The 15,594-nt window shown below is 35.6% G+C and overlaps 1 protein-coding gene across 2 annotated transcripts in view; it reads left to right on the top strand.

The window, feature by feature from the left end:
- The first annotated feature begins 2,472 nt into the window (after nt 1-2,472).
- Nucleotides 2,473-15,594, top strand: part of LOC136043468 (paired box protein Pax-6-like) — a 55,635-nt gene continuing 42,513 nt past the window's right edge. For both annotated transcript variants that reach the window (XM_065728389.1, XM_065728393.1), the window contains exons 1-2: nt 2,473-2,668; nt 14,096-14,173. In XM_065728389.1, coding sequence (XP_065584461.1) covers nt 14,161-14,173 — 13 coding nt within the window. In that variant the 5' untranslated portion in view covers nt 2,473-2,668; nt 14,096-14,160. The remainder of the gene's footprint in view (nt 2,669-14,095; nt 14,174-15,594) is intronic.

The raw sequence follows: 15,594 nt of genomic DNA on the forward strand, positions 1-15,594 counted from the left end.
TATTTAAGAGAACTGAAATTTTATGGCAAAATTCGTCGATTTCACAGCCGGTGCAAGATTATTGATAACCAAATTTTAATTTCTGAAGGCTGCTTAAGTACTTTTCTGTTCCTAGTCCTATTTTTTGCGTCGTTTTTTTATCCCCCATCCCCAGACTTTGAAAGATATTTTCTTGTAATTCTTATTTTAAAAAAAATCGAAAATAAACAATGCCCACCCCTAGATTTCAAAAAATAGCTTTCTTTGTATGTTCATTCAAAAAATCACAAAAATCCTTGCCCCCCCCCAAATTTTCATGAACTAACGTCAGTCCGATATGTTTCAACCTTTATTTTAAAGGTTTAGTTTTTAGAGTAAAATCATAAAAATAAGGCCAAATATCGAATAGAAAGTGAAACTCAATATAAAACTATATTCCCTTTTCGCTTTTCAAACAATGCTTCTCAGAACTATTTTTTTCGTTAATTCATTTGTCACAAGACTTTCAGTTTATTAGAAGGGTATTTTTGCCAACCTATTGTCCTAAAGAAAATTTACGATTTCTTTTTAGAGAAAAATCAACCCCAAAAGTGTTTTTCTTCATCTAAACGCTCTTTATTACGTTCCATATTTTGGAAACTGTCAACAAATCCCCTTTCCCTATTTCTTAGAAGATTCTTCTGTTTTTATCGGTTGACTTCCCCGCTTTAAAAGAAATCTCCCAATATTTTCCAACAGAAGAAATCCCTATTTCAGAAAATTCCTTAAGAAATGGCTTTGATTTCTATTGGTCGAAAAAATAAACCAATGAAATGACGAGAAAGCATCTTTTTGGATTATGCGTTGTGTTTGTATGCTCCCGTGTGCATTAGGCGTAACATTACTGTATCTGATGCCTGAAGATGCGGATGAAGAGACGAGCTGGAGAAGATAAATTCGGGGTTTAGGACAAAAGACTGTCCAAAAATTTAACATACTAAACAAGTTCTAAGTTATTCCGTTAAAGACAGTATGTAATTTGGAAAAGTATATCAGAATAATACTGAGTTGGAAGGAAGAAAAATGTGAAAGGCAAGTCCGTCCCGTCCGAGACTCAGTGGTGTCAGTTCACAAAAATATAGGTGGGGGGGGGGGAGGTAAATATGTTTTTAAAGCCAAGGTTAATTTGTTTCAATGGAAATACCAAAAATCATTTTTTAATGCAAATATTAAAAGCATATCTATTTTTCCAAGATCTAGGGGTGAAAGCCCCTCCCCCTAATTGACATCCCTACTGGCAGGTGACCTGCTGCAAGAGTGATATTGAGATATAGAATGTTTTTCTGGCAAGGTTAGGCAAGTTTTTAAAAAAAGTATGAAAGTTGACAAATTGTACGAATAGTAAAGTTGTAACCCGTAAGGTGTGGGGGGGGGGGTTCGAAACTCCCCCCTAATTTCTTTTCTAACCCATAAAAAATTACAAAATACATAATTTCAACAATTTTTCGATACCTTTAATAAAAAAATTCTTACCCCGACTAAAAATCCAGATACTCTTTAGTTCAGAAATGTTGCCAGTTTTTTTTTATGGAATACTTGTTTTACAAGTTTTATGTCAGAAATAGTCTAGCTGGGGTCGCCAATTGGGGAAGAGCAGTGGTTAATTACCCCTAGGTTTTTTGTGTGCCTTTTCTTGTAGATTTTGGAAAATACCTTTTCCGTTTTTTTCCATTGAATACATCCTTTTTGGGTACTTGTATTGAAAATGTCTCCCTCCTAAATTTTTAAAAATAGATTTCGTCCCCCCCCCTAATTTTAGTGAGTTCGTGCTTCAGGGTTCACTTTATTTTGGAAGGGGACATCTTTATAGAATAGGTTTGATTATAGCCATTACGTCATCAACTGCATGCATTCTATGTAATTCGTCAAACTGCGTTGCTAAACCCCCCTCCTGAATTAAGCCCCCTTTTTAAATCCACTAAACCCTTTTCACAGTTAATGAGCTAATCAATCATTTTACACATCCTGTAAAATATGAAAAAGTGATAAAATAAGCTAGATAAGGAAGTCCTAAGAGATCGTAAAAATATCCCAAAAATTTGACTTCGAAAAAATTTAATCATTTGCTATGGCTAACTTATCCAAGGTATTGATACAATTAATTGAAATTAGTTAGGAATATTATTTACTTAAAAATTGAAGGGGTTTCAATATCAACCAAAGTATTGATGGTAAAGATATTTTTGCACCACTTATCAAGCAATAAGTTCCTGTCACAACCATTCACCTTGCCAACGTTCATTCTTAAAGTGTCAAACTCAGCGTTAAACGGTTATCGATTTCTTTATAAATTAATTTAGTTTCGATACCAAAATCATCGAATTTTGTGGTTCGGCGCATTTCACTTCCAGCATTTCACCCACTCACATCCTTTCGTTAGGGTTAAGGCCGTCCTTCTCCTTGCTTTCTGAGTTCACATCAGCGCATCGAGTCTTTACACTCTACGAAGCGGAATCCAGAGCGGTGAAGCAAATGCTCACTGTGCTTGGAACCGTATAGCGAACATGTACACTCACTACGCCTCGCTACACATACCGTAGAGTGTGTAATGTGGTGATTTACATAAGAGAGACTTAGAGGCTTAATTTGATTTTAGTTAAAGTGGAAATCCAAGGATAAAGTGAAGGCCGAGTGGGGGTTAATTTTCAAGGTAAAATAATTTTTCTCTGGCGTTGAATTGGCTCAAACTAGGGTGCAGAGAAGTAATTTAAATTGTGAAATAATCTATAGATTGACCATGTTTTATGATACCATGCATAAAGATATATTTGTAATAGTTTGTTTTTACATAGCTTTTTGTAACTGAATTTGGTTTTGATAAATGACAAAACAAGTCTTTATTTTAAGTAAGAGCTGATAAAATAATATCTTGAAATCATTTTTGGTTACAAAATTGTACCCCGTTAATAATTACAATTCTGTGTTCACTAATTGCCTTTTATATCACTTAAGCTGAAGAGCTATTAATGAAAGCATAGAGAACTAAATGACTCCTTCCTTTCTCGAAGCTTTGTAATTTTTACCATATTACTCTTCTTTTAGAACAATCGATCTCAAAGCTTCGAGAAAAAAAAATCAAATCTTTGCGTAAAGGCCAAATGCTAAAGAGGATCATTTTCAAATATAAGATAATTTCTGTCTATGTTAAATTCTGATGCGGCTTTTAGACAGGGGAGTATATAGGATTTTTTCAGAAGGGGGAGAGGGTTTACAAAAGATTTTTTTCTCCGGGGGGCTATAAAACTTTGAAAAAGGAGTCAAAAATTTGTTTATTTTGATTTTTTTACGTTTTTACGAGTCAGACAGACATTGTTTTTTAGGGAAGGGGTTCAAACCCCCTACCTCACCCTGGATACGACCTTAGTCTTAGACATCATTTTTAAACGTTATATTAGTGAAATCAAGTTCCTTTTTGATGTCATGGTCACAATTTTCCGAACATAAGGGGTCTGCTCCCCCTCTCAACTCCTTACCCAAATAATAACATTTGAACAAAATACAACTCGTTTAGCTATAATCAGTTTACACTATAGGATAGAACTTTATTAAATTTTCATAAAATAGGAAGGCCTACTACCTACCTTAGCCTTAGCCACACACTTTTTGCACTTTTTCCTATTTTTGCTGGACTAGTTTGTAAAGGGGAGAGGGTCTGCAACGTAATAAAGAACTATAATTGTAACTTCGCAAATTTAAAATGAGCGTTTGTTAAGTGGTTTTTACATTTTAACAAAAAATACTCCAAATTAAAGTGTCCCAACGCGAATAGGGGTTACTAAAATTTAGTAGTCTTCGAACAGTTTTTCACAGGGAACTGGAAAGTCTAGGTGGAAAATGCATTTCTTATCTTCCCTTAACAATTGCACATATTCCTTAATGTTGGGCTGCACAGCCCAAAGCCCGTCACAGATGGGCTGCACAGATTCTTCCTAAAAGAATATGACAAGTCAAGTGGCAAATAATTATCCGTAATTATTCTGGAATAATTAATTATTTTCGTTCGTTCTGTGTAGACTACGTATGTGTTAACGGACGACTGAGCCAGCGTGTGATAGCATATTTCCAAAAGCTGGATGATAATATATATTGCTTATTGTCTATTGAAATCAATGGGCTATATCATTATTTTGGGACAAGAATTCTTATTCGTGGTAGGCTAACATTGGGTTTGCAGTACAAAATGGACTGAAATCGTATTTTTTCTCTACGACATGATCTTTTTTGTCGCTTAAAAGGGCACTGGAATTTCGGATTTACTTTCAACAAATTCTCACGAAATATCCTACGGCTACGGCTTCGAAAAAGATACAAGGAACAAATAAATACAAGTAGCCTACGCGGCTATTTTTCACAAGAAACATAAGAACGAATCAAGCATTTCATGACGAATACAAACTTTTGTCTACTTCAAGAAAAACCTACACTCACCGTTGGAGGGTAACTAAATTTATCACAGTAAAAGTAAGATCATTGTTTGAAAGCCCTTATGACACAAAACAGGCCTTAAAGAAACAAAATAAAAGCTACAGTTGCGAATTTTTGACAATTATAAATCGATTACCTATCTGAAAACTTTCACTCAATTGTATTTTGGCCCTCAAAATGTTTCTTCTTCGCCACAAAATAGACTTCTTAGAACTTTCGAGAATAATAGAACTTTCAATTTCTGGTCGACTGATACATCTCACAACATTCTAAGGATACTGGTTCGATACTATCTCTCTCCTGAGAGAAAAAAAAACAACAAACAAATAAGCACGCATCTGTAACCATCCTTTTCGGATAAAACACATTATTTCGCATTTTTGTAAATATGTGAAGTAGAAATTTGTGTAAAATTGTATAATTTTGTTGCTTAAAGAAACATTTGCAATCAAACAGTTTGTGGTAACGAGATGTAAGAAGCGACTTGCCTAAATAGTAATCAAAACGCTAAGAAACAGAATGTTGATATTAATATATGTATATCAGAAGAATCAGCTTATAATGATGATTCCAAATATATAAGAGGCATGAAGTTTAGTGTTGCCGATCAAAAGTTACGAGGCTGAGAACATTTATCTGACCTTTTAAAACGGGAAAAACACACCCCAACAGTCAAAGAATCCTTGTGAAAATCACACTGTCGGATTCAGCATATCAGAGAACCCAACCGTAGATGTTTCAAGATTCTATGTACAAAAACCTGGAACTTTGTATATTTTTTTTTGCCAGAAGAAAGATTAGGGATGGGTGTTTATTAGTTTATTTTTAGGGGTGATCGCATCAAAATAATCGTCCTAGAAGATCGGAAGAAAGTGTATTTGAACGGAAATTAAAAGTTTTTGTTCTCTTTTTAAGTGACCGAAAAGATTGAATGATATCTAGCCCTCATCCTACGCCCCTTTTTCGTTAAAGTTGTTTGATGAAATTTTGAGATAATCATTTATTCAGCATAGTTGAAAGATCCAATAATCTTGTTTTTAGGGGTAACTTGACCCCCAACAGCTCGTGGGAAAAGCCTGTAAGTTATACAAATTCGCCCACTGTTTACGTATAGTATTTGTGATTGGGAAGTATACAGAAATTTTTCAAGGGGGAGGGTGATTTTGGGTTTGGTGTGGGTTTCCATATGGAGAATTTTCCATGGGGAGGGAAATTTCCAGGGGAAATTTTACACTGGGGGGATTCGACAGAATTCCTATACGCAATTCTTTTTATTTTTCATACTTTCTCTTTGCCAACTAAATTTTGCATATGAAGTTATTCCGGGGGAATTATCCGGGGTCTATTTTCATCGTATTTTGAGAGTGCTGGAAATTTCCGGGAAAAAATTTATAAGGAAGGGGGATATCCAAAAAGATCGTAAAAACGATTAGAAATTAAAGTCTTTCCAAATGAAAGTATGCTAAGGAGAGTTTTTTTTAGACTGAATCGTCCGCAAGACGTTTTATGGGGGGGGGTCAGTAAGGATAAAATTGTTCGGAGGGATTTTACGGGGTGAGAGGAATTTTACGTGGGAGAAAACTTCCACGAAAAATATTTCCCCGAGGGGAGGGAATTTTTCATGGAAGGTGTGCCAGATTAAACGGCATTATTTGAAAAATGATCAGAAGTTACCCAAAAAGAAAAGTTTATTTTAACTGATAGTAAGGAACCACATTAAAACTCAAAATGAACAGAAATTATTCTGTATACGAAGGATTCGTGTAAAAGGATTCCCTTTTCAAGATTCGTGTAAACCTATCTTATGTTATTCATCTTATTAAAAGTAATAGCCAGTTAAAGTGAACATAAATTGAATATAGTCAGGGGTGTAATATGCTATGGGGAAGGAGGCAGCTGCCCACTTCAGACCTAATTTTGTCCCCCCCCCAGAGCTCAGTTTGATCCCTCAGCTGAAATTTCGTTTCTGCAAAAAATCTTGTCAAAACTAAAATATGCCTGCAGAATTCAACCATCCAGAGAAACAGGTCAGCTTTCTTTAGCATTAAATAAAAAAAAAACAAGTTTTTTAGCTGAAAGTAAGGAGCGACATTAAAACTTAAAACGAACAGAAATTACTTCGTATATGAAAGGGGCTGCTTCCTGATCAACGCCCCGCTCTTTACGCTAAAGTTTGACTCTTTCTCTCAGCTCTGCTTTTTAATTTAGTAAAAAACTTTAGCGTAAAGAGCAGGGCGTTGATGAAGAAGCAGCCCCTTTCATATACGAAGTAATTTCTGTTCGTTTTAAGTTTTAATGTCGCTCCTTACTTTCAGCTAAAAAAAACTTGTTTTTTTTATTTTCTGAACGTTTTTGAATCAATGCATGTTTTGATTTTGGCTCTCCGCAGAGGAATACTTAACACGAAATTTTGATTTTTTTTTTTTTTGGCTAAATGGCTTTTTCATAGTTTTGATCGAATGATTTTGAGAAAAAGGGAACGGTGGAGGAAGCCTAGTTGCCGGTGCGATTGTTTGGTTACTTAAAATGGCAACTAGAACTTTTAATTTCTTACGAATTTTTTAATTAGTAAAAGATAAACGTAACTTAATAATTAGCTTACGTAACGAACTTTGTAATCTCATGTTTTTATTGCACATATGAGGGGTTCACCCCCTCGTCAGTACCTCGCTCTTTACACTAAAGATTAAATTTTGTCCCAATTCATTAAGAATGACCCCTGAATCACAAAAGCCGCAGAATAAATAGTTGAAATCACTAAAAATACTTCAGCGTAAGGAGCGAGGTATTAGGAGGAGGTGAGCTCCTCATATGCGCAATAATTTCTGTTCGTTTTAAGTTTTAATGCTGCTCCTTACTTCCAGTTGAAAAAACTTTTCATATTTATTTTTTCATTGTTTTTTTTTTTTAAATAATGCTAGAAAATCCTGCGCTCCCTTCATGGAAATTTTCTTTCCCCATTACAAATTCTTCGATGGAAATTTCTCCCAACATATCACCCACTTGTCAACCCCTCCCACCAACCAAAAAATCCCCCTGAAAATGTCTGTACACTTCCCAATAACCATTACTATATGTAGCACTGGTCAAAGTTTGTAACTTGTAGCCCCTCCCACGGGGACTGTGGGGGAGTAAATCATCCCCAAAGACATAGTTATAAGGTTTTTCGACTACACTGAATAAAATGGCTATTTCAGAATTTTGATCCGTTGACTTTGGGAAAATAATTAGCGTGGGAGGGGGCCTAGGTGCCCTCCAATTTTTTTGGTTACTTAAAAAGGGCACTAGAACCTTTCATTTCTGTTAAAATGAGCCCTCTCGCAAGATTCTAGGACCACTGAGTCGATACGATCACCCCCGGGGAAAAAAACAGAAAACAAAAAAACAAAGAAACAAATGAACACGCATCCGTGATCTGCCTTCTGACAAAAAATACAAAATTCCACATTTTTGTAGATAGGAGCTTGAAACTTCCACAATAAGGTTCTCTGATACGCTGAATCTGATGGTGTGATTTTCGTTAAGATTCTATGACTTTTAGGGGGTGTTTCTCCCTATTTTCTAAAATAAGGCAAATTTTCTCAGGCTCGTAACTTTTGATGGTTAAGATTAAAACGCGATTCTTTTGATGTAGCTATTGGTATCAAAATTCCATTTTTTAGAGTTTTGGTTACTATTGAGCCGGGTCGCTCCTTACTACAGTTTGTTACCACGAACTGTTTGATATCTTAGCCCTTATGGTACGATGTGGCTCATTTTTCCTTTTTCACTGTCATTTTCACTTGATTTGGGAAAATTAGCTCCAACTTTACCCCTCCCTCAGGATTTCGACAAAATTACGCCACTGAATATAATCCATTCAGTCAAAAATGAACAATCAATGAGACCAGTTTCTTTTTATCTAACTTTCTTTTCAGTACTTATATATTTCACTACAATTTATTCAATTATAAACAGATAATTAGTTAAAAATAAAGAAGTGTTTAAGTAATTGTCATATGCTAGCAGACACCTGTCCTCATAAAATATTTGCAATTATTTTGCATCTTCTTCTTGCACACTTATCGGAACCTCCCGAGCCTGACAGGCTGTCACCAAACAATGTCTAATTAAACTTATAATTTATTTTATATATGACAAGTAACAATACCATTTGTATAGCACATTTTCAAAATAAGTGTCCCGTCTAAGTTAGGAGACAAATCTTGTAATTAATTTCAGACTACTTTTGTTACTATCCCACACATGTGCCTAGAAGCTAAGAATGTCTTGCTATATTTTTTAGGATATGTGACGTATCAGTTGTGTAAATAGGTTACATAAGCGAAAACTTGTGAAGATTTTTTGGATACCCTTTCACAACTCAAAATTCAGTGCCCTTAAAAAGTTAGGAACTTTCAAGTGCTATTTTTTTCTTACGTAGGTTTGTAACCCTTTCTCTGGGGTGAAATGTGAATCTCAGCTTATGTAAAGTAATTGAGCATATCATGCCTGGAAATTTCAGGTTTATTTTCAAATCTGGGTTAAACTATTTATTGATTTTATTTTGAACCGTCGGCTGTCATAACAGTTTGGTGAAAAAAAACTTTGTATTTATTTAAAATTGATATGAAATTGCATTGACCATATCACTCATTGTAAATCTATAACAATGATAGACATATTAACACAAAAGAAAAATACCAATGAAGAAAAACTTTGGGTTTTCCACCGACAACCGAAGTAATTTCTTCAGCTTTTTTTTTACTTCAGCGCAGAGTTTACTTTAAAAATCCAATTAAGACGTTTTCAAAAAACCTTATGGTTTTTACGACCTGTTCAAAATCACGAAATAAATCCCATATTAATAGATATCCTTCTCCCAACCAAAAATCAATCAAAATTAATAAATAAAAGATCACCCCTTAACACCCTGCTCTGTACAAAAATAGGTACAAAGAAAAATAATAATAATAAATCATAGGCACCAAAATACACCATCATAAGCAGGAGACTTCAATAGGGGTGTTAAGGAGAGCGCAAAATTTTTTCAAAATCTAGGGGGGGCTGCTATTCTTTTTGCAACTTTGACATTGAGTCAAAAAAATTTTTTACTTCCATTGAAAACATAATATACTACTATTTCTAGGAAAAACGATCAACTATTTACAGCTCATGGTTTGTTTTCCAGTAAGACGAAGCTTTTCGTATACCTCTGTAGCCTTGACGTAAAACATACTTGTTTCTTTTCTATTTGGTTTCTTTTTTTATTTTAGAACTTGTTCATTTAGGTGAATTAAAAAAAAAACAACAAGTTTTTCAACTGAAAATAAGGAGCAACATTAAAACTTAAAACGAACAGAAATTATTGCGTATATGAAGGGGATTGCCCCCTCCTCAACACCTCACTCTTTACGCTAATGTTTTGAGTACTTTTAAAAAGCTTCGTATTCTTCTAATTAAACGACCCTTGTGTTTCGGGAGTCGTTCTGAAGGAATTGGGACAAAATTTAAACTTTAGCGTAAAGAGGATTGTATTGAGGAGGGAGCAATCCCCTTCGTATATGTAATAGTTTCTTTTCGTTTTAAGTTCTACTGTTGCTCCTTACTTTCAGTGGAATAAACTTGTTTTTTTATTTAATATCTGATCGCTTTTTCCCTAGCAATTTCCCCTGGCAAGTTTACCCCCTGGAAACTCCCCTCTCCATTGAAAAATTCACCTATGGAAAAACCACCAGTGGGAAATTCCCCCCCCCCTATTCAAAATGTATGCATACTTCCCAATAACAAATACTATGCGCAAATAATTGGCTAATTTTATGACTTAAATACCTTTCCCCTGGGGCTTTGGAGGGGTCATGTCATATCCCAAGGCATAGTTATTGGGCCCTTCAACTTTGATGAACAAAATGGCTATCTAAAAATTTCGATCGGACGATTCTGGGGAAAATGGGTGGGGAAGAGGGGTCTAATTGCCCTCCGATCTTTTTCGTCACTTAGAAAGGGCACTAAAACTTTCAATTTCCCTTCAAATTAGTCGTCTCACGATACTCACGAAAAATAAACACGCATCTGTGATCTTTCTTCTGGCAAAAAAAATAATAATAATACAAATTCCACATCTTTGCAGATAGGAGCTTGGAACCTCTACAGTAAGATTTTCTGATACATTGAATCTGGTGGTGTAATTTTCTATGACTTTTAGGTTGTGTTTTCTTCTTTTTTTCGGAAATCAGGCAAATTTTTTCAGGCTTGAATGGGTAAAACTAAACTTTATAAAACTTATATATTTGATATCAGCGCAATAAGTCAATTCTTTTGATATATCTATTGGTATCGAAATTTTGTTTTTTAGAGCTTTAGTTACTATTGAGACGGGTCGCTCCTTACTTACAGTTCGTTTCCACGAACTGTTTGATAGGTAAATTATATGAAAAATACGAAAAAATACATAAATCCCGAAATACTAGATATGAAGATGTCCTTAGAATGATAATTCCCCAATGCTAGATATGCGTTATATGCCCATGGTCAAAACTGATATGAACTAGTTTACATGAAAAGTAAGAAAATGTAAGCCTAAAAATGCACTTTTGAAACTTCATTAAACTTCCCTCGATTTCCTTGACATCCCCTTTAATAGTTGGTGCCCGTTTATGCACTATAGGCATTATACCTATATAGGCACTTACTTCCACTAACAAAGCTTTTAAAATGTCAATTGTGTAAATAGTTAACTAGAAAATTGTATGATTATGATATGGAACCAATTTATTACCTGAAAAAACTCAAAACAATGGGTAGTAGAGGAGAAAAAGAACAAACAACTAAGCACTGTTGAAGGGGAATATATCCAACGGGATGGGTAGTGGCGGTTCTAGCCTCTCATGCACCTCGCGCAAAGTATTGACTTGATACGTCCCTCCCCGCCTCCCATAAATTTTCAGGCTAAATTTTGGCAAAATTTCCATTTATTAACAAAATTTTGCAAACTCAACCTTCTACTTTATTTTAATAAAAATAAAATTTCCAAAGTTATACAATGATTATAACCATTAGATTATTTATCCGAAATTTTGCGCCCCTAAAATTTCTGTACCCAGGGGCAAGTACTCTCTCTGCCTCCTAAAACCATCTCTGAGGTTGGGCTAGCTCAAAACGGGTGTTCAAATAATAACCTAACTCAAGACTGTTCACAAAGAGTTATCCAAAGGATATCAGGAACTTTTTCTGGAAGTTCACTAATTTAGTAGGAACTCCCAAATCTGGGTCTATATAAACTATTATTTACTAAATATGCTTAGGGTTGAACATCAATTTAATTTTTATTAAACTCAAAAACCCTTCAAACAAAAAAGAACACACAAAGAAAAACAACCATACACAATACTAAGCGCAATTAGCCCAATCGATTTTAGTTAACCCTTTCAGGTTTTGCCACATAAGCACCGAAAGACGCAAACATGGCACTAACATAATGAGGTAGTTTATACACAAAACGTTGTTTATTACACGTAAGTTTTGGTTCATGCAGACCATGTTGTACGGCTGCAAACAGGAGACTAACAAGAACAATATGAATGCACCAGTTGCCAAAAAACTTGTGCAGTGTGTACTAAAAGAAAGTTTTTATCCTCGGCTAAGAAATTACAGAACCGACGGAGAAGAAGATTTCCAATGAGAAATTTAATCTGAAATCTGAGCATCATCAAACTCAATTAGAAACAAATTCAAGTTGCTGGAACTTCTTCACAAAGTCAGGTCAATGCCAATGTAATTTAACAGCCAGATTAAGAGGTAACAAATAGTGCTGGGGAAGAAAACATTCTCTGTCTTAGAGGAATCGTACAAAATATCCTGATTAGTGATGAAACTCCCATCAATGTTTTAAGTACTTGGACCTAAGTCAAGTTATTAAGTGTAATTTGACAAAAAGTCAATATCAAGTTACTTAGTGTAATTTGACAAATAGTCAATATGCCCAGGGCATTCGCATAATTCAAATTTTGCACACATGAATAGCCAATATGACAATCGTGTCCGCCAACATTAATGAAACTAAGAAAAATAATTATGACTAATGCTTGAACAAGGCCATATCCACGGGGGCGGGGGTACATGGTTTGAGCCCCCCTCCCAAATTTTTTTCCAGCACTTAAAAACGTAACAAAAATACATATAAGCAAATTTTGATATGTTTTTTAAAGTTTGTGTAAACTCCTCCCCCCGAACAAAAATTCTGGATACGCCCTCGTGCAAAAACCATTGGCTATCAAAGAATTTTTGTCAATATCAGGTTTGGCTTTTTTTGCTGAAAACGGGTGCTCTGTACCAAAAATGACACCGATCCGTGGCTCTGTGATGAACAGGGTCCGGTTTATTGATAAAAAGGGCACTAAGATCCAGAATTTTCTTTCAAATATGTCATGTCCTTACGCGTCCTTCCTGTAGAGTGTCTCTAATTGGCGTACTTCGTCAGTATTGTACCTATTTTGGAGGCACACCCCCTTTTTTCTGTAAAACCATGCACACTTTCTTTGGCTTTTGATCAGTAGTAACATATTTAGATTCAGCGTAATATTATGCTAAATCTATGAAAGACAGAAAGCGATTGTTTTAAGAATTCTGTTTTTTAGTTATGGTTGTCTTAAGATGTCCATTCCCTACCTGCCGTCAGGGCCGTATCCACGATTTCTTGAGGGGTATTTCACACAAGGATTTTTTTGGAAGGGGGGTATACACAAAAAAAAACACTCAAAAACGCATACAAACTTGTTTATATCCATTTTTGTTACGTTTTTACGAGTCAGATGAACATTTCGGGGGGGGGGAGGGTTTCAAAAAAACCCCTGGACATGGCCTTGCCTGCTGTTTATTATCGCGAGTTATTTTACGAAACAAATCTCACCCTCTCTTACAAACATAAGTATATAATAAAAGTTATCTTTGGTCACATCGCCATTTGGGAGCTAGAGAGTGGATCATCGCCTTTTTCCCCTGGCAGGTGCACACTCAGGGCATGTCTTCAGCCTGTGCCCTTCCATATTATGAGTTGCATTTATATATTTTTTTTCTCTGCAAATTATTCCTCCAGAGACTATAGTCCGCTTACAAACATATTCTTGTATATTTGTCTGATTCCTTCTTTTCGAAAACGGACAGGAAAGTTTGGAACAAGGCACAGGGAACATACCCCTCTACCCAGTAAAAGTGAAGTTTCTGTGACAGTGAAGGCCATTCCATCACTAATGTTTTGTAATGCGTGTATTAACGCTAGAACAGAAAAACAGCCTTTGCCAAGAAATTGCCTGTTTGCCAAGAACACGATTTTGTACTGAGCCCTTTAAAAGCACCGAAACCAAAAATCCCCTTGTAAGTTCTTTGGGGTTACTACTATTTACTATGCTTGCTTCAGGTGCACACTTTGGGGAAGAGGGCCTTCGAGCCCGTTTCCTAGCTCAAATATCTTGGTTTTTAACGTTCTTACTTTTTTTCTTGTATATTCTATGTAACTTAGCTTTTTTGTGTTTTTTTTTTAGTTGAGTTCCCGTCTCTCTGCCAAGATATTCTCCCTCCCCTAGAAAATTCTCTTATTCTTGTCTGACTAAGGTCACAAGAATATTATTTGAAAGTAGCTTGCTCTTTCTTTACGACTCTTCATTTTTAATTTCAGGAATTTCGTGACACACAAAAACAGCCGTGGATAACATTCGGTACCGGTTTGGGCAGGTGGAGGATATGCCTCATAAAGGTAAAGCGTTGTTAATTTTTTCAAGTAATAGTCCCGAGTGAAATCCACCTCAGCAACTGTTTTCTTTACTTCTTCCAAAGTCTGCGTCTTTAGAGCTCTTTTATGCTATTCACCGTGGCAGTTCAATTTTTAGAAATTACCGGTTGGAATTAATTTTCATCTTGTTTTTTTGTTGGCTCACCTCTTTTTTTCCGTGTGAGATTACTCTTTACTATTTACATCATATTTAAAACTTGATAAAATATATTATGGCAAAGTGGTGAGCTCATAGCATTTTATATAAGGAATCTAGATTGAGATGGACGTATGGCCTACGGAATTTATACTAACTATTATTGTCTGCAACAAATTGGGCGTCCATGTCTGCAACAAATTGAGCATTCGTGTCAGCATCTTATACTACCAAGTGTGTCTTCTTCTCCACCAAATAACTCTAGCCCTGTATTTCACTATATACTAGATTCCTTCTGTGCATTACAAGCAGCTTAATTTATAATGCTCCATCACAGACGAATGACCAAAACACTCCATGCTCGTTATATTGTTCTAAACAAACCTCTTTTCTCCAACAGATCAATCAGGGACAGATCTGATTGTCAATACAAATTCAACATTAAAAAAAACGTGTCTTCGCCTGTTAAGCCTGCTCAGATTTATTTTGTTGGTGAATTGAACTTTACACTTTGCACAGCGGCTCACTTGTGAAGGAACATGCTCTTAGTTGTCACGGGGGTGCCCCTAATCAACTCTCATGGAAGACCATTACTCGAAGCACAAAAATAGAGCTAAATCCGGCAAATGAAGATAGGCGTCTACGCAGGACTGCGCTTTTTTGGGAGATGGAGGGGGCACATAAAATAAAAATTATAAGCTGCATTTATTTACTGAATATAACTTCAAAAAATCTGGGTGTATTAAGGGAGACTGGGTCTCAAGTCCCTCACTTAAGAACTCACCAGATCGGAAATTTGAGTGGTTTCTCACCGTTAGAACTATCACTATCTTTGAAGTCAATTATGTGCAAAATAATATCTCCTACCAGTAACAAATGATATACTTTACTACTCTTTTAGAAGAGACAATATATATCCCAGGCAACGTTAAAAAGTGCATTTCGTCCTATCTCTGGTTAATAACCAATATATTTCTAGTCCATTGACTCAGTTCTAGCACTGCCATCATTACTAACAAAGCTCGAAGGGGCCAATTCATTACCGAAATCACATTTGGTTTTTCCACAACAACCTTGTACCACAAAGAAGTCACTTGAAGTGTGAAAATAAACCCTCAATTACAGCTTGAAAACCGCGTTCCCAGCAGCCAAAAACACGTGCCGCTATGATTAAAGAACCTAGGAAACTGAATGGAGTATTTTCTGTTAAATTAAGTACAAACAGGGGAGTAAATCTGCTCATAAAACA

Source organism: Artemia franciscana, chromosome 2 (assembly GCF_032884065.1).
Source record: "Artemia franciscana chromosome 2, ASM3288406v1, whole genome shotgun sequence".
Lineage (NCBI taxonomy): Eukaryota > Metazoa > Arthropoda > Branchiopoda > Anostraca > Artemiidae > Artemia > Artemia franciscana.